Here is a 25,172-nt window from a genome sequence, read left to right on the forward strand (position 1 = left end):
CATGGAGGAGGCCGTAGGAGGGCAACAACCCAGCAGCAAGACCGCTACCTCTGCCTTTGTGCAAGGAGGAGCAGGAGGAGCACTGCCAGAGCCCTGCAAAATGACCTCCAGCAGGCCACAAATGTGCCTGGTGGGGGTTGTGCTTACAGCCCAACACCGTGCAGGACGTTTGGCATTTGCCAGAGAACACCAAGATTGGCAAATTCGCCACTGGCGCCCTGTGCTCTTCACAGATGAAAGCAGGTTCACACTGAGTACATGTGACTGACGTGACAGTCTGGAGACGCGGTGGAGAATGTTCTGCTGCCTGCAACATTCTCCAGCATGACCGGTTTGGCGGTGGGTCAGTCATGGTGTGGGGTGGCATTTCTTTGGGAGGCCACACAGCCCTCCATGTGCTCGCCAGAGGTAGCCTGACTGCCATTAGGCACCGAGATGAGATCCTCAGACCCCTTGTGAGACCATATGCTGGTGCGGTTGGCCCTGGGTTCCTCCTAATGCAAGACAATGCTAGACCTTATGTGGCTGGAGTGTGTCAGCAGTCCCTGCAAGAGGAAGGCATTGATGCTATGGACTGGCCCGCCCGTTCCCCAGACCTGAATCCAATTGAGCACATCTGGGACATAATGTCTCGCTCCATCCACCAACGCCACGTTGCACCACAGACTGTCCAGGAGTTGGCGGATGCTTTAGTCCAGGTCTGGGAGGAGATCCCTCAGGAGACCATCCGCCACCTCATCAGGAGCATGCCCAGGCGTTGTAGGGAGGTCATACAGGCACGTGGAGGCCACACACACTAATGAGCCTCATTTTGACTTGTTTTAAGGACATTACATCAAAGTTGGATCAGCCTGTAGTGTGGTTTTCCACTTTAATTTTGAGTGTGACTCCAAATCCAGACCTCCATGGGTTGATAAATTTGATTTCCATTGTTCATTTTTGTGTGATTCTGTTGTCAGCACATTCAACTATGTAAAGAAAAAAGTATTTAATAAGAATATTTCATTCATTCAGATCTAGGATGTGTTATTTTAGTGTTCCCTTTATTTTTTTGAGCAGTGTACATCAGTAGTACTGTAGTTGCAGAGAAACAAGTCAAACGGTCCCTTAGGAATCTCAGCTGAGCCGTGAGGTGGAGAATTATAGTATCAGGAAAGTAAAAACCAATAGGCTACAACGTTTTGCTACACATAGAAACACAACCAATAGTGTTTTGGTCATTAGTTATAGGTTGTTTTTAAGGAGATGTAAATGTGGCTCATTTGGCCAATATCTCTCGTTTACTGATGGTGCTGGCTGAGCGGGTGGGCCCTAAAGGGTTACGCACCCAATGCATACGGACGGCCGGTACATTTCTCAAGCGTCTAATAAATAAAAAATATCTTTCTGGTCACTTGTCTGTTGCCAGATTTTCCAAAGGGAGACCCTGTGTACTTACAGCAGCTGCAGAGAGACAAGCCCATCAAACAACCTCTTAGGAATCTCAGCTATCTTGTTCCCGTACAGGACCCTGTGGAGACACATACATAGTGCAGACATTGTAGACGATCTCAACAAGGATGGATCAGTGTCTGTGCATGTGTGTGTCTGTGTGTGTGTGTGTGTGTGTGTGCCTGCGCCTGTAATTCTACATGTGTACTATCAGTTTCCCCCAGTACTCCCATTCCCAGCCTGACATTACATGACATGTACACTTATATTTCATGACATTCTGAGCAAATGAAGTCTCTGTTATTGGCGTCAGGCCTCCAGACACACAGTCTGTTTAGCAAATGTCTGCCTATTCTCTATATAGTGCACTCGTTTGGATCAGGACCCATAGTAGGGCACTTAGTAGGGACTAGGGTGCCATTTTGGATGCAGTCCACAGACATAGGAAGATGAATCCCCTGTCCTGTCTGCTGATTGGCTATATTAATATGCAGAGGCTTGTGTGTCCGCTGCTGTCTGTCGGGCGGCATCTTTGTCACATCACTACAGTGATTTAAAAGGATTCTTTTGTTAAGCTCCCACCGTCACATGACTATTTGTACGTTTAGCCTAACCACTGTGTTGTGCTGTTAGACACTGGGTTCTAATTTGCTTTGCCATGCTCCACCTGGCTGTCCTACCATCTTAGAGTCAGCTGTCATGGAGGAGCACCGTGCCACCCCCACCAGACTCTAATTATCTCCCTGCCAGTGAGACTGAAGACGTCTTTATTTATTTCTACACTGTGTGTGTGTGTGTGTGTGTGTGTGTGTGTGTGTGTGTGTGTGTAAGTGTGTGTGTGTGTATGTATGTGTGTGTGTATGTGTGTGTGTATGTGTGTATGTGTGTGCGTATGTGTGTGTGTGTATATGTGTGTGTATGTGTGTATGTGTGTGTGTATGTGTGTGTGTATGTGTGTATGTGTGTGTGTGTATGTGTGTATGTGTGTGTATGTGTGTATGTGTGTGTGTATGTGTGTGTGTATGTGTGTGTGTATGTGTGTATGTGTGTGTGTATGTGTGTATGTATGTGTGTATGTGTGTGTGTATGTGTGTATGTATGTGTGTATGTGTGTATGTATGTGTGTATGTGTGTGTGTATGTGTGTATGTGTGTGTGTATGTGTGTGTGTATGTGTGTGTGTATGTGTGTATGTGTGTGTGTATGTGTGTATGTGTGTGTGTATGTGTGTATGTGTGTGTGTATGTGTGTGTTTTGATGCAGCAGCATATTCACTTACAGTGAAGTCAGGGAGCGTAAACCAGTGAAGGCGTCAGCAGCAATGTCAGAGACTTGATTCTTGCTCAGGTCACTGGAAGAACATTGGAGATAGAGAGAGAGAGAGCTAGAGATCACAGCAAAATTACAGTCCACTTGAACAGAGCAATACTCAATCATGAAGTATCAAAGTCAAAGGAACTGAATAATATTAAGATAGACAACAGATGGAATGAAAGTAGTGAGGAAACCTAACAACAAAAAAATGAAGAAATAAAAATTAAATCCCTTTTAGACAACTTCCAGGACAAAATGTTCGACTGTAATAGTGAAGGTGTAAACTTGGCAGTAGAAAACCTAAACAGTATATTTGACCTCTCAGCTTCCCCATCGAATCTAAAAATGTCAAGCAGACAACCTAAGAAAATGAACAACAGTGGCAAATGGTTTGATGAAGTATGCAAAAACTTAAGAAAAGAAATTGAGAAACCTATCCAACTAAAAACCAGAAAACATGAGCCTACTCCTTCAATATGGTGAATCACTAAAACAATACAGAAATACACAACGGAAAAAGATGGATCAGCACATCAGAAATCAGCTCAATGTCATAGAAGAATCCATATAATCGAACCATTTCTGGAAAATTGGAACAAACTAAACAAACAACAACATCAAGAGTTATCTATCAGTTATCTGTTTGAATAAACCACTTCCCCAATCTTTTTGGCCCTATAACAAAGAGCAAACAGCAAAAATATATAAAGACTACCATAACCCACTGGATTTTACAATTACATTTGATGAGCTACAGGATAAAATACAAACCCTCCAACCCCAAAATGCTGTGATGTTGATAATATCCTAAATAAAATTATACAATAAACAGATCACAAATTCCAAATAGCTATAAAACTATTTGACATAATCCTTAGCTCTGGCATCTTCCCCAATATTTGGAACCAAGGACTTATCACCCCAATCCACAAAAGTGGAGACAAATTTTACCCTAATAATTACCATGGGATCAAATGGGATCCCATAACGCTCCAATCCCGTTAGCGGGATAGATTGAAATTGCAGTGCGCCAAATTCAAACTACAGAAATATAAATATTCAACATTCACAAATATATAAGTGTAATACATCAAATAAAAATATATCCACTAGTATCAAAACTCAGAAAAGGGTTGGTAAAATCTACAACCACCTAAAAGGAAGTGATGCCCACACATTCCACTACTCTCTTACAGAGAGATTAACCTAGAGAAGAGTCCCCTCAGACAGCTGGTTCTGGGGCTCTGTTCACAAACACAAAGAAACCCAACAGAGCCCCAGGATAGAAACACATGTAGACACAACTAAATTATGAGAAAGCAAAAAGATAACTACTTGACACACTGGAAGAATCAGCCAAAAACAGAGCAAATTGGAATGCTATCTGGCCCTAAACAGAGAGTACACAGTGGGAGAATACCTGACCACTGTGACTGACCCGAAATTAAGAAAATCCTTGACTATAGACAGACTATGTACTTAGTGCTCATAGCCTTGCTATTGAGAGAGGCCGTCATAGGCAGACCTGGCTTTCGAGAGAAGACAGGCTATGTACCCACTGCCCACAAAATGAGGTGGAAACTGAGCTACACTTCCTAATCTCCCGCCAAATGTTTTATCACATTAGAGACACATATTTTCCACATTTGTAATTACAGGTCTTGTCTCGTGTATTGTTGTGCGTTTGTTATTACGGGTCTCGCCCCGTGTATTGTTGTGCATTTGTTATTACGGGTCTCGCCCCGTGTATTGTTGTGCACTTGTTATTACGGGTCTCGCCCCGTGTATTGTTGTGCATTTGTTATTACGGGTCTCGCCCCGTGTATTGTTGTGCATTTTTTATTATGGGTCTCGCCCCGTGTATTGTTGTGCATTTGTTATTACGGGCCTCGCCCCGTGTATTGTTGTGCACTTGTTATTACGGGTCTCGCCCCGTGTATTGTTGTGCATTTGTTATTACGGGTCTCGCCCCGTGTATTGTTGTGCACTTGTTATTACGGGTCTCGCCCCGTGTATTGTTGTGCATTTGTTATTACGGGTCTCGCCCCGTGTATTGTTGTGCACTTGTTATTACGGGTCTCGCCCCGTGTATTGTTGTGCACTTGTTATTACGGGTCTCGCCCCGTGTATTGTTGTGCACTTGTTATTACGCGTCTCGCCCCGTGTATTGTTGTGCACTTGTTATTACGGGTCTCGCCCCGTGTATTGTTGTGCATTTGTTATTACGGGTTCTCGCCCCGTGTATTGTTGTGCATTTGTTATTACGGGCCTCGCCCCGTGTATTGTTGTGCACTTGTTATTACGGGTCTCGCCCCGTGTATTGTTGTGCATTTGTTATTACGGGCCTCGCCCCGTGTATTGTTGTGCATTTGTTATTACGGGCCTCGCCCCGTGTATTGTTGTGCATTTGTTATTACGGGTCTCGCCCCGTGTATTGTTGTGCACTTGTTATTACGGGTCTCGCCCCGTGTATTGTTGTGCATTTGTTATTACGGGTCTCGCCCCGTGTATTGTTGTGCACTTGTTATTACGGGTCTCGTCTCGTGTATTGTTGTGCATTTGTAATTACGGGTCTTGTCTCGTGTATTGTTGTGCACTTGTTATTACGCGTCTCGCCCCGTGTATTGTTGTGCATTTGTTATTACGGGTCTCGCCCCGTGTATTGTTGTGCATTTTTTATTACGAGTCTCGCCCCGTGTATTGTTGTGCATTTGTTATTTCGGGTCTCGCCCCGTGTAGAGTATTGTGGGTCTCGTCCCATGTATTTATTATTGTTTTCCTTGTGTTTTTGTACACATGTTTTCTTTGGGCTTCGTCTCCATGCCTTTTCATGTCATGTTGTGTATTTTGGGCGGAGTATTAAACCCCCCTATTACGAATTCCTTCCCCTGTCTCCAATCATTTATAGAACGTGACAGAATAACCGACCCTAAATGGAGACAGCGAGAATGTCCTGTCCGATGCCGACGCAACTTCGGAAGCTGCAACTGGCCCGTCCATTGCCTCAGCTTCGGCAGCTGCAACTGGCCTTTCTGACACCGCTGCAACTGGCCCGTCTGACACCACCGCAACTTTGGCAGATGCAACTGGCCCGTCAGATGTTGCAACTTCGCAGCTTCAACTGGCATGTCCGACGCCGACACAAATTCAGCAGCTGCAACTGGCATGTCCGACGCCGACACAACTTCAGCAGCTGCAACTGGCATGTCCAACACCGACACAACTTCAGCAGCTGCAACTGGCATGTCCGACGCCGACACAACTTCAGCAGCTGCAACTGGCATGTCCGACGCCGACACAACTTCAGCAGCTGCAACTGGCATGTCCAACACCGACACAACTTCAGCAGCTGCAACTGGCATGTCCAACACCGACACAACTTCAGCAGCTGCAACTGGCATGTCCGACGCCGACAGAACTTCAGCAGCTGCAACTGGCTCGTCTGAGGACGAAGCAACTTTGGCAGCTGCAGCTGGCCCTGACCAAACCGTACCATGTTCCTGTGGTCTGGTTCCTCTCTAGGTTTCTTCCTATGTTTTGGCCTTTCTAGGGAGTTTTTCCTAGCCACCGTGCTTCTACACCTGAATTGCTTGCTGTTTGGGGTTTTAGGCTGGGTTTCTGTACAGCACTTTGAGATATCAGCTAATGTACGAAGGGCTATATAAATACATTTGATTTGATTTGATTTTGGTCGTCCTCGAGGCCGGTGTCATCCCGCTGTAGGTGCAGCGCGTCAGGGTAGGGGTACGGTCACGGTTTCCCCCAGTACTGCTGCTCATTCCGTGCACCAGTTCCACAGGATCTAGGCGTCACTGAACTGTCTCGTTACGCACACCTGATTCCTATTACCCTGATTAGTAATTGTATATGTGCCCTCAATTCACCATTGTCTGGTTGATTATTGTTCCCATCTACGTTGGTCTGTGAGTACCTGTGCTTTGTTATTTGGGCTTTCGTGCTGAGTGTATTGTGGACTTGTTATTACGGGTCTTGTCTCATGTATTGTTGTGCATTCGTTACGACAGGTCTCGCCCTGTGTATTTATTACACTCTTTTGTTTGGGTTACATCCCAGTGTTTTTGTATATGTGTTTGTTCTGGGCTTCGTCCCCTTGCTTTTCCAAGTCATGTTGTATATTTTGGGTGGAGTATTAAACCCATTTATTACGAATTCCTGCGCATGTCTCCAATCATTTATACAAAACAACATTGAATATATAACAGACTCACATCCTATTGAATTGAATATACATATAACACTCACATCCTTTTGAATTGAATATAAAACAGACTCACATCCTATTGAATTGAATATAAAACAGACAGACTCACATCCTATTGAATTGAATATAAAACAGATAGACTCACATCCTATTGAATTGAATATAAAACAGATAGACTCACATCCTATTGAATTGAATGTAAAACAGACTCACATCCTATTGAATTGAATGTAAAACAGATAGACTCACATCCTATTCAATTGAATATAACACAGATAGACTCACATCCTATTGAATTGAATATAACACAGATAGACTCACATCCTATTGAATTGAATATAAAACAGATAGACTCACATCCTATTGAATTGAATGTAAAACAGACTCACATCCTATTGAATTGAATGTAAAACAGATAGACTCACATCCTATTGAATTGAATATAACACAGATAGACTCACATCCTATTGAATTGAATATAACACAGATAGACTCACATCCTATTGAATTGAATATATAACAGACTCACATCCTCTTGAGTTTCTTGTATGGAGAGAAGGCTCCAGCAGGGATGTTCTTAATCAGGTTCTGTTCCAGACGACTGATGGGGAGGTGGAAAGAGGGAGAGGAGGAGAGGGGGAGAGAAACATCAGTTTACTTCAGAGAGAAATACATTCTCAATTATCCTGGTCTTTCAGATAAATATACAGTATGACTCTGAAGGGAGAAAGTGTTTGTCTGAGTGTCTGTTCATGTCCATGGCCTCCTCCTCCTCTTCCACCTCCTTCTCAAATCAAATGTTATCAGTCACATACACATATTTATCAGATGTTATTAGTCACATACACATATTTATCAGATGTTATTAGTCACATACACATATTTATCAGATGTTATTAGTCACATACACATATTTATCAGATGTTATTAGTCACATACACATATTTATCAGATGTTATTAGTCACATACACATATTTATCAGATGTTATTAGTCACATATACATATTTATCAGATGTTATTAGTCACATACACATATTTATCAGATGTTATTAGTCACATATACATATTTATCAGATGTTATTAGTCACATACACATATTTATCAGATGTTATTAGTCACATACACATATTTATCAGATGTTATTAGTCACATACACATATTTATCAGATGTTATTAGTCACATACACATATTTATCAGATGTTATTAGTCACATACACATATTTATCAGATGTTATTAGTCACATACACATATTTATCAGATGTTATTAGTCACATACACATATTTATCAGATGTTATTAGTCACATACACATATTTATCAGATGTTATTAGTCACATACACATATTTTTCAGATGTTATTAGTCACATACACATATTTATCAGATGTTATTAGTCACATACACATATTTATCAGATGTTATTAGTCACATACACATATTTATCAGATGTTATTAGTCACATATACATATTTATCAGATGTTATTAGTCACATATACATATTTATCAGATGTTATTAGTCACATAGACATATTTATCAGATGTTATTAGTCACATACACATATTTATCAGATGTTATTAGTCACATAGACATACTTATCAGATGTTATTAGTCACATAGACATATTTATCAGATGTTATTAGTCACATAGACATATTTATCAGATGTTATTAGTCACATAGACATATTTATCAGATGTTATTAGTCACATACACATATTTATCAGATGTTATTGCGGGTGTAGTGAAATGCTTGCGGTCCCAGCTCCAACAGTGCAGTAATGTCTAACTAAATGCTTGCGGTCCCAGCTCCAACAGTGCAGTAGTATCTAACTAAATGCTTGCGGTCCCAGCTCCAACAGTGCAGTATTATCTAACTAAATGCTTGCGGTCCCAGCTCCAACAGTGCAGTAGTATCTAACTAAATGCTTGCGGTCCCAGCTCCAACAGTGCAGTAGTATCTAACTAAATGCTTGCGGTCCCAGCTCCAACAGTGCAGTAGTATCTAACTAAATGCTTGCGGTCCCAGCTCCAACAGTGCAGTAGTATCTAACTAAATGCTTGCGGTCCCAGCTCCAACAGTGCAGTAGTATCTAACTAAATGCTTGCGGTCCCAGCTCCAACAGTGCAGTAGTATCTAACTAAATGCTTGCGGTCCCAGCTCCAACAGTGCAGTAGTATCTAACTAAATGCTTGCGGTCCCAGCTCCAACAGTGCAGTAGTATCTAACTAAATGCTTGCGGTCCCAGCTCCAACAGTGCAGTAGTATCTAACTAAATGCTTGCGGTCCCAGCTCCAACAGTGCAGTAGTATCTAACTAAATGCTTGCGGTCCCAGCTCCAACAGTGCAGTAGTATCTAACTAAATGCTTGCGGTCCCAGCTCCAACAGTGCAGTAGTATCTAACTAAATGCTTGCGGTCCCAGCTCCAACAGTGCAGTAGTATCTAACTAAATGCTTGCGGTCCCAGCTCCAACAGTGCAGTAGTATCTAACTAAATGCTTGCGGTCCCAGCTCCAACAGTGCAGTAGTATCTAACTAAATGCTTGCGGTCCCAGCTCCAACAGTGCAGTAGTATCTAACTAAATGCTTGCGGTCCTAGCTCCAACAGTGCAGTAGTATCTAACTAAATGCTTGCGGTCCCAGCTCCAACAGTGCAGTAGTATCTAACTAAATGCTTGCGGTCCTAGCTCCAACAGTGCAGTAGTATCTAACTAAATGCTTGCGGTCCCAGCTCCAACAGTGCAGTAGTATCTAACAATTAACAACAATACACACATCAAAAAGTAAAAGAATGGTATTAAGAAATATATATACAGTTGAAGTCGAAAGTTTAAATACACCTTAGCCAAATGCATTTAAACTCAGTTTTTCACAATTCCTGGCATTTAATCCTAGTAAAAATTCCCTGTCTTTGGTCAGTTAGGATCATCACTTTATTTTAAGAATGTGAAATGTCAGAATAATAGTAGCGAGAATGATTTATTTCAGCTTTTATTTCATTACATTCCCAGTGGGTCAGAAGTTTACATACACTTAATTAGTATTTGGTAGCATTGCCTTTAAATTGTTTAACTTGGTCAAACATTTCGGGTAGCCTTCCACAAGCTTCCCACAATAAGTTGGGTGAATTTTTGCCACAACTTTGGAAGTATGCTTGGGGTCATTGTCCATTTGGAAGACCCATTTGCGATCAAGCTTTAACTTCCTGACTGATGTCTTGAGATGTTGCTTCAATATATGCACATAATGTTCCTTCCTCAAGAAGCTATTTTGTGAAGTGCAGCAGTCCCTCCTGCAGTAAAGCACCCAAACAACATGATGCTGCCACCCCCGTGCTTCACAGTTGGGATGGTGTTCTTCGGTTTGCAAGCCTCCCCCTTTTTCCTCCAAACATAACGATGGCGATTATGGCCAAACTTCAATTTTTGTTTAATCAGACAAGAGGACATTTCTCCAGAAAGTACAATCTTTGTCCCCATGTGCAGTTGCAAACCGTAGTCCTGCTTTTTTATGGCGGTTTTGGAGCAGTCGCTTCTTCCTTGCTGAGCAGCCTTTCAGGTTATGTCGATATAGGACTCATTTTACTGTGGATATAGATACTTTTGTACCGGTTTCCTCCAGCATATTCACAAGATCCTTTGCGGTTGTTTCACACCAAAGCACGTTCATCTCTAGGAGACAGAACGCGTCTCCTTCCTGAGCGGTATGATGGCTGCGTGGTCACATGGTGTTTATACTTGCATACTATTGTTTGTACAGATAAATGTGGTACCTTCAGGCATTTGGAAATTGCTCCCAAGGATGAACCAGACTTGTGGAGGTCTACAATGATTTTTCTGAGGTCTTGGCTGATTTCTTTTGATTTTCCCATGATGTCAAGTAAAAGAGGCATTGAGTTTGAAGGTAGGCCTTGACATATATCCACAGGTACACCTCCAATTGATGCAAATTATGTCAATTAGCCTATCAGAAGCTTCTATAGCCATGACGTAATTTTCTGGAATTTTCAAAGCTGTTTAAAGGCACAGTCAACTTAGTGTATATAATCTTCTGACCCACCGGAATTGTGATACAGTAAATTATTGTCACGTTGTTCGTAATAATGATGGTCGGACCAAGTATGTTGAGTTCCACATATTTTAATGAATAAAGTGAAACTTAAGCAAATACAAAACAATAAAGAATAAATGAACCGTGACGACAATGCAGTGCTAACAGGCAACTAAACATAAACAACATCCCATCAGGTGGAAAACATGCTACTTAAGTATGACAACGATAACCAGAGGCCTCTAATATGGGAATCATTCACAAACCCCAACATAGAAAATTAAACCTAGAACCCCACATAGAAATAATAAACTAGACTAAAACCTCTAGTCACGCCCTGACCTACTCTACCATAGAAAATACAGGTTTTCTATAGTCAGGACATGACAATTATAAGTTAAATAATCTGTCTGTAAACAATTAGATGTAGATGTCCTAACCGCCAAAGAAATAGTTTGTTAACAAGAAATTTGTGGAGCAGTTGAAAAATGTGTTTTAATGGCTCCAACCAAAGTGTATGTAAACTTCCGACTTCAACTGTATATTAGGACGAGCAATGTCAGAGTGGCATTGACTAAAATACAGTAGAATATAATACAGTATATACTGTACATATGAGATGAGTAAAGCAGTACGTGCAGATTATTAAAGTGACTAGTGTTCCATTATTAAAATGACCAGTGATTCCATGTCTATGTACATGGGGCAGCAGCCTCTAAGGTGCAGGGTTGAGTAGCCAGGTGGTAGCTGGCTAGTGATGCCTATTGAACAGTCTGATGGCCTTGAGATAAAAGCTATCTTTCAGGCTCTCGGTCCCAGCTTTGATGCACCTGTACTGATCTTGCCTTCTGGATGATAGCGGGGTGAACAGGCCGTGGCTCTGGTGGATGTTGTCCTTGATTATATATTTTTTTCTTCCTATGACATCGGTGCTGTAGGTGTCCTGGAGTTTTCTGAGGGTCTTAGGGGCAAGCCAAATTTCTTAAGCCTCCTGAGGTTGAAGAGGTGCTGATGCGCTTTCTTCACCACACTCTCTGTGTGGGTGGATCATTTCAGATCGTCAGGGATGTGTACGCCGAGGAACTTGAAGCTTCCACCTTCCCTACTGCGGTCCTGTCGATATGGATAGGGGCGATGTGGATATCTCTTTTGTTTTGTTGAGGGAGAGGTTATTTTCCTGACACCGCTCCCCCAGGGCCCTCACCTCCTCCCTATAGGCTGTCTCTTCATTGTTGGTAATCAGGCCTACTACTGTTGTGTCGTCTGCAAATTTGATGACTGATGATTCCACCTCTGGCCTGCTCGCCTCCCTACCACTGAGGAAGTACAGTTCCCGCGCAGCCCAGTCAAAACTGTTCGCTGCTCTGGCCCACCAATGGTGGAACAAACTCCCTCACGACGCCAGGACAGCGGAGTCAATCACCACCTTCCGGAGACACCTGAAACCCCACCTCTTTCAGGAATACCTAGGATAGGATAAAGTAATCCTTCTCACCCCCCCCCCCCCTTAAAAGATTTAGATGCACTATTGTAAAGTGGCTGTTCCACTGGATGTCTTAAGGTGAACGCACCAATTTGTAAGTCGCTCTGGATAAGAGCGTCTGCTAAATGACTTAAATGTAAATGTAAAATGACTGAGTTGGAGGCGTCCTGGGCCACACAGTCCTGGGTGAACAGGGAGTACAGGAGGGGGCTGAGCACGCATCCTTGTGGCGCCCCAGTGTTGAGGATCAGTGAAGTGAAGGTATTGTTTCCTACCTTCATCACCTGGGGGCGGCCCGTCAGGAAGTCCAGGACCCAGTTGCACATGGCGGGGTTCAGACCCAGGGCCCAAAGCTTAATGATGAGCTTGGAGGGTACTATGGTGTTGATGGCTGAGCTGTAGTCAATTAACAGTATTCTGACATAGGTATTCCTCTTGTCCAGGTGGGATAGGGCAGTGTGCAGTGCAATGGTGATTCCATCGTCTGTGGATCTATTGGGACGGTTAGCAAATTTAAGTGGGTGTAGGGTGTGATCGTTAACTAGTCTCTCAAAGCACTTCATGACAACCGAAGTGAGTGCTACAGGGCGATAGTCATTTAGTACAAGTTACCTTTGCTTTCTTGGGTACAGGAACAATGGTGGACATCTTGAAGCAAGTGGGGACAGCAGACTGGGATACGGAGAGATTGAATATGTCCGTAAACACACCAGCCAGCTGGTCTGTGCATGCTCTGAGGAGAGGATGTGGCTAGGGATGCCGTCTGGGCCAGTAGCCTTGCACACGTTTAAATGTCTTACTCACGTCGGCCTTGGAGAATGAAAGCCCACAGTCCTTGGGAGTGGGCCACGTCAGTGGCACTATGTTATCCTCAAAACGGACGAAGAAGGTATTTCGGTGTCTGCGACGTGGCTAGTTTTCCCTTTGTAACCCGTGATTGTCTGTAGACCCTGCCACATACGTCTCATGTCTGAGCCATTGTACTGAAGCTTTGCCTGTTTGATTGCCTTATGGAGGGAATAAGTACACTGTTTGTATTCAACCATATTTACAGTCATCTTGCCATGATTAAATGTGGTGGTTTGCGCTTTTCGTTTTGCGCAAATGCTTCCATCTATCCACGGTTTCTGGTTTGGGTAGGTTTTAATAGTCACAGTGAGACCTGGCCCAGTGGGCGGTGTTGTCTGGGAGATGGAGGATGGAAATGGGCTGCTGTGCTTTGTGTCTGTAGTGGTATCTGGGGAGGGTAGTGCAAGGCCACTCAGTAATTCAGCCACAGAGCTACTGGGCAAGGGTCACCCCCGCCACGATATCGCCTAGTCCCACCCCTCTGTCCCCCGTGCCTGTCCCCTTCGCTACCTGCTGCAGCCCCCCACGCCCCCGCCACGATATCTCCTAGTCCCACCCCTCTGTCCCCCGTGCCTGTCCCCTTCGCTACCTGCTGCAGCCCCACTCCCCGCCACGATATCTCCTAGTCCCACCCCTCTGTCCCCGTGCCTGTCCCCTTCGCTACCTGCTGCAGCCCCACTCCCACGCCACGATATCTCCTAGTCCCACCTCTCTGTCCCCCGTGCCTGTCCCCTTCGCTACCTGCTGCAGCCCCACTCCCCCGCCACGATATCTCCTAGTCCCACCCCTCTGTCCCCCGTGCCTGTCCCCTTCGCTACCTGCTGCAGCCCCACTCCCACGCCACGATATCTCCTAGTCCCACCCCTCTGTCCCCCGTGCCTGTCCCCTTCGCTACCTGCTGCAGCCCCCCACCCTCCCGCCACGATATCTCCTAGTCCCACCCCTCTGTCCCCTGTGCCTGTCCCCTTCGCTACCTGCTGCAGCCCCCACCCTCCCGTCACGATATCTCCTAGTCCCACCCCTCTGTCCCCCGTGCCTGTCCCCTTCGCTACCTGTTGCAGCCCCACTCCCACGCCACGATATTTCCTAGTCCCACCCCTCTGTCCCCCGTGCCTGTCCCCTTCGCTACCTGCTGCAGCCCCCACTCCCCGCCACGATATCTCCTAGTCCCACCCCTCTGTCCCCCGTGCCTGTCCCCTTCGCTACCTGCTGCAGCCCCCACCCTCCCGCCACGATATCTCCTAGTCCCACCCCTCTGTCCCCGTGCCTGTCCCCTTCGCTACCTGTTGCAGCCCCACTCCCACGCCACGATATCTCCTAGTCCCACCCCTCTGTCCCCCGTGCCTGTCCCCTTCGCTACCTGCTGCAGCCCCACTCCCACGCCACGATATCTCCTAGTCCCACCCCTCTGTCCCCCGTGCCTGCAGTCCCCGATATCGCTAGTCCCACCCCCTGTCCCCGTGCCTGTCCCCCCACCTGCTGCCCCCCACTCCCCCCACGATATCTCCTAGTCCCACCCCTCTGTCCCCCGTGCCTGTCCCCTTCGCTACCTGCTGCAGCCCCTCAGTCCTCCTCTCTACTCCCCCAAATCTCTCAATCCCACCCTCTGTCCCCCTACCTCACTACACCACCATCTATCTGGGTCTACTCTGCAGTAGGGTTGTGATGAAACCAGTATTGCAATATGTTATCCATGGCAAAAATGAAAACAGGAAGCAGACCAAACTATTCGGTGCTTTAAAAACCTGCAGTAAGTAAAGTATTGTGTGAAATAGCTTGGAAAATAAAGACATGACTCTGGATGACAACATAATGATGTTTGTTTCAAACATTAGAGCTGTTTTCCTAAAGAAGTGAAACCCTCATTGTGTTTTGTTTCCTTGCCACGATACTAAGGGGTATCGTGATACTGTTATGGTTCTGGCCCTTCTCTGGAGGCATGTGTGTGTCTGTTAATGGCTCCTAGGAAGGGAATGACGCTAAAGGAAGATAATGATTGCATATAAAGTGCATTCGAAAATTATGCATACCTCTTTTCTTTTTCTGCATTTTGTTACATTACAGCCTTTTTCTATAATGGATTAAATAAAATAAGGTATGAATCAATCTACACACAATACCCCATAATGACAATGCGATAACAGGTTTGACATTTTTTTAACCAAATGTTTTAAATATGAAAAACAGAAACACCCTATTTACATAATTATTCAGACCCTTTGCTATGAGACTCAACATTTTGCTCAGGTGAATCCTGTTTCCATTGATCATCCTTGAGATGTTTCTACAACCTGATTGGAGTCCACCTGTGGTAAATTCAATTGACTGGACATGATTTGGAAAGGCACACACCTGGCACACACAGTGCATGTCAGAGCAAAAACCAAGCCATGAGGTCGAAGGAATTGTCTATAGAGCTCCGAAACAGGATTGTGTCGAGGCACAGATCTGGGAAGTGTGCCAAAAAATGTCTGCAGCATTTATGGTCCCCAAGAACACTTAAATGGAAGGTTAGAACCACCATGACTCTTCCTAGTGTTGGTCGTCCGGCCAAACTGAGCAATCGGGGGAGAAGGGCCTTGGTCAGGGCCAAGAACTCGAGTTCCTCTGTGGAGATGGGAGACTCTTCCAGAAAGACAACCATCTCTCCAGCACTCCACCAATCAGGCCTCTATGGTAGACTGGCCAGACGGAAGCCACTCCTCAGTAAAAGGCACATGACGGCGCAGTTAGAGTTTGCCAAAAGGCCCATAAAGGACTCAGACCATGAGAAACAAGATTCTCTGGTCTGATGAAACCAAGATTGAACTCTTTGGCCTGAATGCCAAGCGTCACGTCTGGAGGAAACCGGGCAACATCCCTACGGTGAAGCATGGTGGTGGCACCATCATGCTGTGGGGATGTTTTTAGCGGCAATGACTGGGAGACTAGTCAGGATCGAGTGAAAGATGAACGGAGCAAAGTACAGAGAGACCCTTGATGAAAATCTGTTCCAGAATGCTCAGGACCTCAGACTGGGGCGAAGGTTCACCTTCCAACAGGATAACGACCCTAAGCACATAGCCAAGACAGCACAGGAGTGGCTTCGCGACAAGTCTCTGAATGTCCTCCAGCCAGAGCCCGGACTTGAACCCGAATGAACATCTCTGGAGAGAATTGAAAATAGCTGTGCAGATCTGCAGAGAAGAATGGGAGAAACTGTCAAGCTTGTAGCTTCATAGAAGACTCAAGGCTGTCATCGCTACCAAAGGTGCTTCAACAAAGTACTGAGTAAAGGGTCTGAATACCTATGTTAAATGACATTTTTTTTTTTTAGATTTTTTCCAAAAAACTGTTTTTGCTTCGTCATTCTGGGGTATTGTGTGTTAATTGATGAAAGAAAAAAAACTATTTCATCAATTTTAGAATAAGGCTGTAACGTAACTAAATGTGGAAAAAGTCAAGGGGTCTGAGCACTTTCCGAATGCATGAGTAAACAACATATTTGACTGACCAGACTGACAGACTGACTAGGTGAAAGCTGTGATCCCTTGTTAAATCCACTTCAATCACTGTACTGTAGATGAAGGAGAGGAGACAGGTTAAAGACGTTTCTTTAAGCCTTGAGAAAATTGAGACATGGATTGTGTTTGTGTGCCAATGACGAGGGTGCATATTAAGATACAAGATTTAAGTGTCTTTGAATGGGGTATGGTAGTTGGTGCCAGGCACACCTGTTTGTGTCGAGAATTGCAATGCTGTTTTTCACACTCAACAGTTTCCCGTGTGTTTTAAGAATGGTTCACCACCCAAAGGTTATCCAGCCAACTTGACAACTGTAGGAAGCATTATAGTCAACATGGGTCAGCATCCCTGTGGAACGCTTTCTACACCTTGTAAATTCAATGCCCCAACGAATTGAGGCTGTTCTGAGGCCAAAGGGGGTACAACTCAATATTAGGATGGAACAGTAGTGGAGAGGGTAGCAAGTTTTAAGTTCCTCGGCATACACATCACAGACAAACTGAATTGGTCCACTCACACAGACAGCATCGTGAAGAAGGCGCAGCAGCGCCTCTTCAACCTCAGGAGGCTGAAGAAATTTGGCTTGTCACCAAAAGCACTCACAAACTTCTACAGATGCACAATCGAGAGCATCCTGGCGGGCTGTATCACCGCCTGGTACGGCAACTGCTCCGCCCACAACCGTAAGGCTCTCCAGAGGGTAGTGAGGTCTGCACAACGCATCACCGGGGGCAAACTACCTGCCCTCCAGGACACCTACACCACCCGATGTTACAGGAAGGCCATAAAGATCATCAAGGACAACAACCACCCGAGCCACTGCCTGTTCACCCCGCTATCATCCAGAAGGCGAGGTCAGTACAGGTGCATCAAAGCTGGGACCGAGAGACTGAAAAACAGCTTCTATCTCAGGGCCATCAGACTGTTAAACCGCCACCACTAACATTGAGTGGCTGCTGGCAACACACTGACTCAACTCCAGCCACTTTAATAATGGGAATTGATGGGAAATGATGTAAAATATATCACTATTCACTTTAAACAATGCTACCTTATATAATGTTACATACCCTACATTATTCATCTCATATGCATACGTATATACTGTACTCTATATCATCTACTGCATCCTTATGTAATACATGTATCACTAGCCACTTTAACTATGCCACTTTGTTTACATACTCATCTCATATGTATATACTGTACTCGATACCATCTACTGTATCTTGCCTATGCTGCTCTGTACCATCACTCATTCATATATCTTTATGTACATATTCTTTATCCCCTTACACTGTGTATAAGACAGTAGTTTTGGAATTGTTAGTTAGATTACTTGTTGGTTATTACTGCATTGTCGGAACTAGAAGCACAAGCATTTCGCTACACTCGCATTAACATCTGCTAACCATGTGTATGTGACAAATAAAAAATGGATTTGATTTGGTGTTCCTAATGTTTGGTTTACTCAGTGTATATTTAGGCAGGAACAGGGAAAACTTATACGGAGACGTATACAACACAGACTCTGCTCCAAGGGATCTATTTCCTCTGATTCCTAAACTACAGATTGAGTGGATGTTGTTTTGGCTGTTGTTCCTGAGCGGTGGGTGTAACAGTAATTCGAACCTGGCAGAGGAACGTGAAAACAATTCTTAGAGAAATGACTATCGGACCCTAGCAAAGTCCTGACAATACATCATTTCATTAGTGGTATATCATTTCTGGCTATAGAAAGCGCTGTAGTAATGTATCCTACCTTCCTTCCTTAACATATTCATTTGTTATTCAAAGGTCATACACTATTGGCACAACAACAGCGGTGTAGAAACGGTACATATCAGAGCAATTACCCACCTGTCCTTTAGCGCAAACAAGAGCAGGAGCGATCGATATGTATATCAAATATCCTGACTGAGAAGATATGGACGCGCTCCAAAGTAGAGCGGAAATCCAATCAGCCTGGGGTACGAGGCAGCAGACAAACACGCCGCACAGCCGCACACACACACACACACACACACACACACACACACACACACACACACACACACACACACACACACACACACACACACATCCCCCTAAACAAGGGTGGTTGGGTCCTAGAAAAGCTGCACATTATCTCAGTAAGTCAAGCCACTAACAAGGCCCCATGGGGTGCAGAGAAATGTCTGAGCCACCTAGCTGAGACTGATCTCTGAGATGGGGCAGGCAGAGAAACCGCAGATCCATAGGCGAGGACTCCACCTGTGTGTCAGTCAGCCACTCAGCCAGCCAGTCAGCCAGACAATCAGTCAGTTAGCCAGCCAGCCAGCCAGTCAATCAGTCAGTTAGCCATTGAGCCAGCCAGCCAGCCAGCCAGCCAGCTAGTCAGTTAGCCAGTCAGTCAGCCAGCCAGCCAGCAGCCCAGAGGATAGGAGATGATGTTTATGTCTCAGTACAGAGTAGAGACAGACACCAGGCACCTGGACCAGCAGTAATGAGCCTGTTAACTGATGGAGCTAATGGGGTTTGTTCCATTACAGGAGCAGGTAGGTAATAAACACACAGGACGGTTTGTACAAAAACAAAAAGACCCGTGTGTTTTGTACAAAAACAGGATGTTTCCGTATGAACTACACAACATTCTGAGTGTACCAATAATGAAGACAACGGGTGATATACATGAATAAAAGTAGTGATTGTTAAAAAGCATTGTGGAGTAAAGTTAGTCTACTTACATCTCTACGATGCCCTCTGGTAGGTTGGCAGGGATCTCCGTCAGGCCCTTGCGGCGACAGTCCACAATGTTGTTGTTGCAGGTGCAAGAGGCCGGACACACTGATGCTTGGGGAATACAGGTATGAGGCTTCACCTGAGCTGGGCCTGAGGAAGAGAGAGAGGGTGATAGAGAGAAAGAGGAAGACAGGGAGATCAAGAGAGAGAGAGAGAGAGAGAGAGAGAGAGAGAGGGCGATAGAGAGGGAGAGACAGAGAGGGAGAGACAGAGAGAGAGAGAGAGAGAGAGAGGGGGAGAGAGAGAGAGAGAGAGAGAGAGAGAGAGAGAGAGAGAGAGAGAGAGAGCGAGAGAGGGAGAGAGAGAGAGGGAGAGAGAGGGAGAGAGAGAGGGAGAGAGAGAGAGAGAGAAAGAGAGAGAGAGGGAGAGAGAGAGAGAGAGAGAGAGAGGAGCGAGCGAGCGAGAGAGAGGGACAGAGGGAGAGAGAGAGAGGGAGAGAGAGAGAGAGAGAGAGAGAGAGAGAGAGAGAGAGAGAGAGGGGGAGAGAGAGGGGGAGAGAGAGAGAGAGACCTTTTTTTTACCAGCACAGGGGCTCTCTCTACTCTCTCTCAAATGTATATTTAAGGGGCTTTATTGTCATGGGAAACATATGTTTACATTGCCAAAGGAAGTGGAATAGATAATAAACAAAAGTTAAATAAACAATCAAAATTAACAGTAAACATGACACTCACACAGTTCCAAAAGAATAGAGACATTTCAAATGCCATATTATGTCTATATACAGTGTTGTAATAGTTAAAGTACAAAAAGGAAACTAAAACATAAATATAGGTTGTATTGACAATGGTGTTTGTTCTTCACTGGTTGCCCTTTTCTTGTGGCGACAGGTCACAAATCTTACTGCTGTGATGGCACACTGTGGTAGTTCACCCAATAGATATGGGAGTTTATCAAACTTGGATTTGTTTTTGAATGCTTTGTGGGTCTGTGTAATCTGTGGGAAATATGTGTCTCTAATGTGGTCATACATTTGGCAGGAGGTTAGGAAGTGCAGCTCAGTTTCCACCTCGTTTTGTGGGCAGTGTGCACATAACCTGTCTTCTCTTGATAGCCATGTCTGCCTTCGGCAGCCTTTCTCAATAGCAAGAGTCTGTACACTCAAAGATATCCTTAATGTTGGGTCAGTCACAGTGGTCAGGTATTCTGCCACAGAGTACTCTCTTTTTGGGGCCAAATAGCATTCTAGTTTGCTCTATTTTTATTTGTAATGTGTCAAGTAATTATCTCTTTGTTTTCTCATGATTTGGTTGGGTCTAATTGTGCTGCTGTCCTGGGGCTCTGTGGGGTGTGTTTGTGTTTGTGAACAGAGCCCCAGGACCAGCTTGGTTAGGGGACTCTTCTCCAGGTTCATCTCTCTGTGGGGTGTGTTTGTGTTTGTGAACAGAGCCCCAGGACCAGCTTACTTAGGGGACTCTTCTCCAGGTTCATCTCTCTGTAGGTGATGGCTTTGTTATGGAAGGTTTGGGAATTGCTTCATTTTAGGTGGTTGAAGAATTTAACGTCTCTTTTCTGGATTTTGATAATTAGCGCGTATACCCAATAATTCTGCTCTGCATGTATTATTTGGTGTTTTATGTTGTACACTCACAAAAGTTCCACAAGAATAGAGAGCTTTTAAATGTCATGTTATGGCTATATACAATATTGTAACAATGTGCAAATATTTACAAAAGGGAAAATCTCTCTCTCCTCTCTCTCTCTCTCTCCTGTGCTATATTGTCTTTATTTGCAGGTCAATTAAGGGGCTGACTCTAAGGCGGACAACTGTATTTCTGCTGCGTCTGCCTGCTGGAGATTCCTCGGCTGATTTATGGCTGCAGGGAGGGGGTGGGAGGTGTTCATTAAGCCCAAAAGTGAAAACTTTTACCAATTATATCCTGGAGTAAATTAAACAAGAACACCAACCTATTCTACTGATTCAGTGGCTTTTCAATCTGAGCCATGAAAGAATGTGTTCATCTGGAGATAACATGGGTAGGTACATTGTTTAGTGTTTGTAGTACAGTGTGTTGTCATTGGGATTTAGTGTACCAGTACATGTGAAGTCTTTCTTCTGGACGTCAGGGATGTTGAGGCCCCTCATGTTGGCAGGCGCCATGCACTGGGTGAAGGGGGCCAGGCCCCGCCTCTGCCGCAGCCAGTCAGACAGCCAGGACAGGTGGCAGTCGCAGTGCAGATTGTTAGAATGTAGACGTCTGCAGAGGGAGGAGGGGAGAGTGAGGGAACAGCAGTAGTCAGTGCGTGTTGTTGGCTGCAGAGGGAGGGAGGAGAGAAATAGATCAGCCACAGTGTTCAGTGCCACAGTAGATGGCCAGTGACATACCATGTATGAGAAAAATGACCAAATCCAAGGCTGAGAAGAATAATCCACTCACTGAAATATATGTCCACAAATTGTAAAGACCTTCTATGGTTCCTCATGTCTAAGGCTACCTAGCAGATGGAACGGTGTTAGGAGTCCTCATTCACTCATGGCAGCAGAGCTGTGTTTATGACTCTGTGACTCCTCTGTCCTTGACAGAGCTGTGGTTGTCATAACCAAGACCAAATAAACACTACTAATATGTATCTGTATCTAATATGTGTCTGTATCTTTTTTATTTTTTATTTTACTAGGCAAGTCAGTTAAGAACAACGGCCTAGGAAAAGTGGGTTAACTGCCTGTTCAGGGGCAGAACGACAGATTTGTACCTTGTCAGCTCGGGGATTTGAACTTGCATCCTTCCAGTTACTAGTCCAACGCTCTAACCACTAGGCTACCCTGCCGCCCCTGTCTGTATCTAATATGTGTCTGTATCTAATATGTATCTGTATCTAATATGTGTCTGTATCTAATATGTGTCTGTATCTAATATGTGTCTGTATCTAATATGTATCTGTATCTAATATGTGTCTGTATCTAATATGTATCTGTATCTAACATGTGTCTGTATCTAATATGTGTCTGTATCTAACATGTGTCTGTATCTAATATGTGTCTGTATCTAATATGTATCTGTATCTAACATGTATCTGTATCTAATATGTATCTGTATCTAATATGTATCTGTATCTAACATGTGTCTGTATCTAACATGTGTCTGTATCTAATATGTGTCTGTATCTAATATACATCTGTATCTAATATGTGTCTGTATCTAATATGCATCTGTATCTAATATGTGTCTGTATCTAATAAATATCTGTATCTAATATGCATCTGTATCTAATATGTGTCTGTATCTAACATGTGTCTGTATCTAATATGTGTCTGTATCTAATATGTGTCTGTATCTAATATGCATCTGTATCTAATATGTATCTGTATCTAACATGTGTCTGTATCTAATATGTATCTGTATCTAACATGTGTCTGTATCTAATATGTGTCTGTATCTAATATGTATCTGTATCTAATATGTATCTGTATCTAACATGTGTCTGTATCTAACATGTGTCTGTATCTAATATGTGTCTGTATCTAATATGTGTCTGTATCTAATATGTATCTGTATCTAATATGTGCCTGTATCTAATATGTGTCTGTATCTAATATGTGTCTGTATCTAACATGTGTCTGTATCTAATATGTATCCTTCTCCAGATGCAAGAATGGTCTCTCTCTCTTGGCCAACACCTTCTTTTCCTCAAGTTCTCCCTCCCTCAAAGAAGAGGACAGGACACGATATACTGGGGCTAAATCCCTATCTCACAACAGCCATTACGGGACCGACGGGGCGAGAGGAGAGGAGCTGAGAGGAGAGGAAACAGAGGGAGGGAGGGAGGGAGGGGGCGAAAAAGTAATGTCAGCAAATAAAACAGGCTCTATACCCTTTACAAAAAGTCTGCAAATGAAATAGGGGTGTGATCCGGTTAGGGGACAGGAATTGCTCATTGAGGATAGCAGCGTGGGCTGTAGTTTTAATGGAGCTCTTCCCATTATAAATCCAGTTTATAGCCTCCCGTTGTTCCGGATGAATTACACACCAGTGGGATCAGAGAGATGGACGGATGGAGGGGATGAGCTCCACACTGAGACGGAGCAGAGGGCTCATACACCACCAATCTGTGGTCAGATGTGTGCATGCTTATGTGTGTGTGTACATGTGTGTGTGTGTGTGAGGTGAGGTAGGTGCACATGTTCATCATCAGAGCCTGCACAAAAAGGCAACTCATCTCATCCAGTGATCCACACACACTGTGAAAACGACTGGCTACCCCTTTAGCAGTAGGAGGCCTCACACTCTATTTGTCTGGAGTGATTGAATGGCAAAGCACCATGGGGTGATATCATTTGATCTAATTGAATGGCTGCTGGACAAAGCTCGTAAAGAGAGCGTTGGGGGAGAGAAACAGAGAGAGAAATAGAGAGAGAGGCATAGAGATAGAGAGAGGGTGCAGAGCGAGAGAGAGAGAGAGAGAGAGAGAGAGAGAGAGAGGGAGAGAGAGAGAGATGGTGCAGAGCTAGGTAATCCAAGCTATTTCATTAGAAACCCGGAGTCATCCACCTTCCATCCCATCACTACATCGCCCCATCCCTGCTAAATGGATTACAGACATTTCTAAACATTTGATTTAATAAGTTGTTTTTACGAGCAGCAAATTCAATACAGAGATCTCAGGGATATTAGAGCCAGAAAATTCAATACAAAGGAACTGGGAGCAAGAGGAGTAGGGGGGAGTAGAGGGAGCCTCCGATAATTCAATACTGGCTAGGGAGCAGCAGGCTGGCCATCACAGCATCAGCAAATTCAATCCTGGGGAGGCGAGGAGGCGGAGAGGGGATGGGGAGGGGGCTGGGGCTAAGCTTGTCTGAGGGGACTGATGGATGGAAGGCTTTCCAGAGCAGACTGCCGAGCCGGGGAGCATATAGCGTAGTCCTAATGCAGGGGGAGTCGACAGCTCCTGGCCTCCAGACCTCAGGACCCAGAGGAGTACCGGCAGCAGGCAGGAAAAGAGCTGATGACTGGGGTTCTGGGGGCGAGGACACTGCAGGATCACTGTGACCCCTGAAACACTGTGGTTCTGAGATGAGCCCCGGGTGTCAAGGTCAGTCTGTCTATCTGTCTGTATGTATGCATCCCCAGACCCAACCAAATCAGACCTGTGTCTACTGTTGTCACTGGATCGTTGAGCAGTGAAACACTCAGATCACATGGTCATAAGAACCCCAGAGCCCACTGCTAATACACAAGGTCAGCCACAGAATGGAAACATCCTGTGAGGTTGAACACTGTGGAATGATTTGAATTGATTGTGGTCGGGGAGACAGTGTAAGTGGAGTGGGTACAGTAAACAAGTAATGCACCGGTCACAGAGGACAGAGACAAAGACAATACCTGCTTAAAAAAACAGCATAGACCAGCATAAATTTCAAGCTGGTCCACGCTGCTCTATGCTGGTCTATGCTGGTCAGTGCTGGTCAAGCTGGTTAGTGCTAGTCGGATGCTGGTCAAGATGGTCTGACCAGCAGGGTCTAGCTGGTTATGCTGGCACACCAACCTTCCATGTGTTTTCCCTAGTGACCAGCCTTTTCTGTTTTTGGTGGTGATCAG

At 44.7% G+C, this 25,172-nt stretch overlaps 1 protein-coding gene across 1 annotated transcript in view; it reads right to left on the bottom strand.

The window, feature by feature from the left end:
• The window catches only part of LOC115123089 (slit homolog 3 protein-like), a 516,835-nt gene that overhangs the window by 190,151 nt on the left and 301,512 nt on the right, over positions 1 to 25,172 (bottom strand). Inside the window, 5 exon segments of the mRNA XM_065018507.1 lie at positions 1,439 to 1,510; positions 2,710 to 2,781; positions 7,496 to 7,567; positions 19,581 to 19,725; positions 21,670 to 21,833. Coding sequence (XP_064874579.1) covers positions 1,439 to 1,510; positions 2,710 to 2,781; positions 7,496 to 7,567; positions 19,581 to 19,725; positions 21,670 to 21,833 — 525 coding nt within the window.

The sequence above is a fragment of the Oncorhynchus nerka genome, linkage group LG5 (genome assembly GCF_034236695.1).
Source record: "Oncorhynchus nerka isolate Pitt River linkage group LG5, Oner_Uvic_2.0, whole genome shotgun sequence".
Lineage (NCBI taxonomy): Eukaryota > Metazoa > Chordata > Actinopteri > Salmoniformes > Salmonidae > Oncorhynchus > Oncorhynchus nerka.